Source organism: Nelumbo lutea, chromosome 1 (assembly GCF_056320005.1).
Source record: "Nelumbo lutea isolate HS-2025 chromosome 1, American lotus-T2T, whole genome shotgun sequence".
NCBI classification, from domain to species: domain Eukaryota; kingdom Viridiplantae; phylum Streptophyta; class Magnoliopsida; order Proteales; family Nelumbonaceae; genus Nelumbo; species Nelumbo lutea.
Genome location: NC_142684.1, coordinates 28,691,944 through 28,695,225, shown reverse-complemented (window position 1 = coordinate 28,695,225; position 3,282 = coordinate 28,691,944). Strand labels below are relative to the sequence as shown.

General features: G+C 35.2%; 1 protein-coding gene across 1 annotated transcript; it reads right to left on the bottom strand.

The window, feature by feature from the left end:
• Window positions 1-241: 241 nt before the first annotated feature.
• Window positions 242-2,003, bottom strand: LOC148874108 (exopolygalacturonase-like). Its single transcript, XM_088961037.1, has 4 exons — window positions 1,801-2,003; window positions 1,390-1,701; window positions 782-1,294; window positions 242-673 (listed from the first exon to the last, which is right to left on the bottom strand). Exons 1-4 carry the CDS (start codon window positions 1,918-1,920, stop codon window positions 422-424), a joined length of 1,197 nt encoding a protein of 398 aa, XP_088817163.1. The 5' UTR covers window positions 1,921-2,003; the 3' UTR covers window positions 242-421.
• Between the last annotated feature and the right edge of the window lie 1,279 nt (window positions 2,004-3,282).

Below are 3,282 nucleotides of genomic sequence, written 5' to 3'. Positions count from 1 at the left end.
TTGTTGGCACCTTCCTCTTAGGTTAGGCTACTTGGGGCAACAATAAGACCAATTTTGGGTGTGTTAGACTACCCTTTGATATCTCACTAGATGAATTTGATGATCTTAATAAATACTTGGAGAACCTTAATGAATTTTGTTAAGGCCCTAGGAATTTCTTTCCCTTATCAAGCTCAAGTTTTAATGAGATCCAAGTTATTAGATGATTGTGCCAACTTTCCCTTGATTAAAGGAAGTAAAATTAATTTAAAGCCTTGGAGATATCCTATATTAGATGTAGGGATGGGAACAATGCAAATTTAGGGAGGGTTTTGTAAATTGTAAACCCACATCCAATAAGTTGTAAAATAGCAAAATAGCTTTGCACACACATCAAAATTTCAATTATTTAATTAAAACATGTAGAATTATTAAATATCCTTCACGCAGTTGTTCCTGCATTGGGTGGAGCGCAAATAGGTGGAACCTGATGGCCAGTAAAAGTGGGCTTGACATTTAAACACGTAGAATTTCCGGGTCCTAGTGGTCCATTATAAACCAAGTTGATTTCTCCAATCTCCACATTCTCACAAGGCACAGCTGGACTGCATGAAATTATTACACATTCTTGTGTTGCCGAAGTTCCATGAATGTTTTCAAATTTAACTCCACTCACCTTAACACGTGATGGTTGCTGCAAAGAAGAAAAATAGAAAAAAATATATCATTAATCCCACTAAATCTTTATGTTGTACTAAATTTTCCTTATATATGTATATACTAAGTAAAAAAAATTGCTTACCGTGTCACAGATTGCGTGTGGACAGTAGTTTTGGTCTAAGATAATTGGATTAGAGACATTGTTCATAACTATACCAATAAAAGAGATATCGGAAGCACTTCCAGGCTTAGAGTTGGGCCATGTTTTAATCCTCACACCATTAGCCGTATTTGTCAAAGTGCAATCACTTACATGCACTCCAACCACTGGTTCTTCATTGTCATATTTGCCTAAACTTCCAATGCTAATGCCATGCCCTGGTCCACATGTTACCTTGCTGACAGTTAAATCTTTAGTACCATCACCAGCTGAGACGCAATCATCACCTGTTCCAATTGTAGTATCCAAAATTTTCACTCCAGTTGATCTTCCAACATGGATGCCATCAGTGTTAAGACTGTTCTCTGGTGCTGTCACGGTGACATGTTGGAAAGTCACATTGTTTCCACCGAATAGAAAAAGGTTAAACATCTTGCTATTCAATGAGGTTATGTCATGGATGACACCATTGGTGATAAAGTTGAATCTTACGTTCTGTTAATTGTACCAAAACAAAAGTTTAATAAATTTTAATGTCATAGCAAAATAGAGTTTGGATTAATTGTACTTAATTCATCGAAAAAACTCACTGTTGGCAGTAGCCGACAAGTGTCAAAATGTAGGCTACAATCGTTCGCTTTCCAAGCCTGTTGTCCTTGGCCATCGAAGGTTCCACCTCCAAACACTGTGAGGCCAGTGATGGTTTCAAAAACAACCCAGGCATCGGATTTAAAGGCAGATGGATCGGCTGGAGCCTGTACCACCCCTTCAATCCGAAAGTTTATTTGTCCTTTGCAGGGTCCTAGAAACTTCACTTCATTCAATGTATACGTCCCTTTTGGAATAATAACTTGAGCTGTCCCTGTTGCTGCGCATGCATCTTTCCAAGCGTTCAATAGAGCCTTGAGTGTGTTCGTGTTTATACATACACAACAAAACTTATAATGAATTTGACATTCTACATATTGAGTAAATATCATTAAAGTCTGTCAAACTCTAACCTGTGTGATGTCTGCACCGGCTGCTCCACCATACTTTGTCACGTCAAAATCTTGGGCATCTGCAACACACAACAAAACGAACAATAGAAATACGATTTGAAGATTCAATTTGGAACCCATTTTCTATTCTTGCCTTCTACTTTCTTCTTCCTCTTAGGATCTATTCTCAATTGGTGCTAGAGTTTAAATGTTGATTATATATATAATAGAAGGTGTTCATGGTCTTCCACTTTATCAAAGTTACAAAGGCCAAAAACCTTGCAAAGCCAACCACATGTCAATAGGCTAGGTTACCAATAACAAAAACCTTTCCTAAATATAGATCCAGGTCTACAACTCATCTATTTTCCCTCTCATTTTCCTCATTCTTCCCCTATTAAGGAGAGACCCATGTTTATGAGCACCTGACCCTACATGTTAAAATAGACATTTCCCTTCTTTTGACCTACCCTCTCTCATTTTCTCTCCCCTACCACCCCAGCTAAGTCATCTTGCCTTTTGTGTTATTTAATTAAATAAAATATGTTTTACTAACTTTTGTGTTCATCCAAACAAATAATACATATTTATGATTAACAATTCCAACTAAAAAATAAAAGAAATAATTTTTCAAATTAGCATTTTATAACTATATGAAATAAATAATCTATCAAATTCAAATTTACATCAAATGGTGATTTTAATCATAAGAAATTTATACAAATAAAATATTAATAAGAGAATAACTATCTTAACACTTCAAATTTATAAATTTGTGCATGATATATATCTTACAATTTTTATATATTTGTAAAATTATTAGTTGATATTTTAATCTATGTTATATAACATTAGGCCACTCACCTACTACCCAAATAGAAGAATAGTTTCTTTTGTTAGATTTAAAAATATAGTTTTTTATACAAATAAAATTATGTGGTATAACCATATGGTGAATCTTTTATGCAAAATTGGTGGAATTCAATGGTAGAAAACAAAAATGCCTTAAATATGGGATTTAATGAAAGAATGAGAGTTAATACCTTAACCATAGGTCTTATTGAAGGGAATTTGATGAATTAAAAGTGATGACAATGAGGACAATAATTTTAAGATTCTTATTAGAACTTATGTAACAAAGGTGGGTCTGGATCTAGCACAAATACAAGTGTGTGGACCTAGTTGTGTAACCAATTGTAAATTAACTGATCAATGTTCCTTATGCTTGGGACCCACATGGGATATGAGCCTCATGTATATAGAAACACTAGTGTGTTCACTTGTGATTGGCTACACACCTAAGTTTGCACACTTGTGTTGAGACCGAATGTGCTCTGTACACCAACCTCATAGCACACTTAGCCATGCATTGGGAGCATCTCCCATGCATGTATGTTGTCATTAAGAGATGTTCCCAATGCACAAGTACAATGTGCTATGAGAGGATGGTGTGAGGAGTAAATCCAAATTTACTTGTGTTCATATATAGTAGATCTCCTGGCA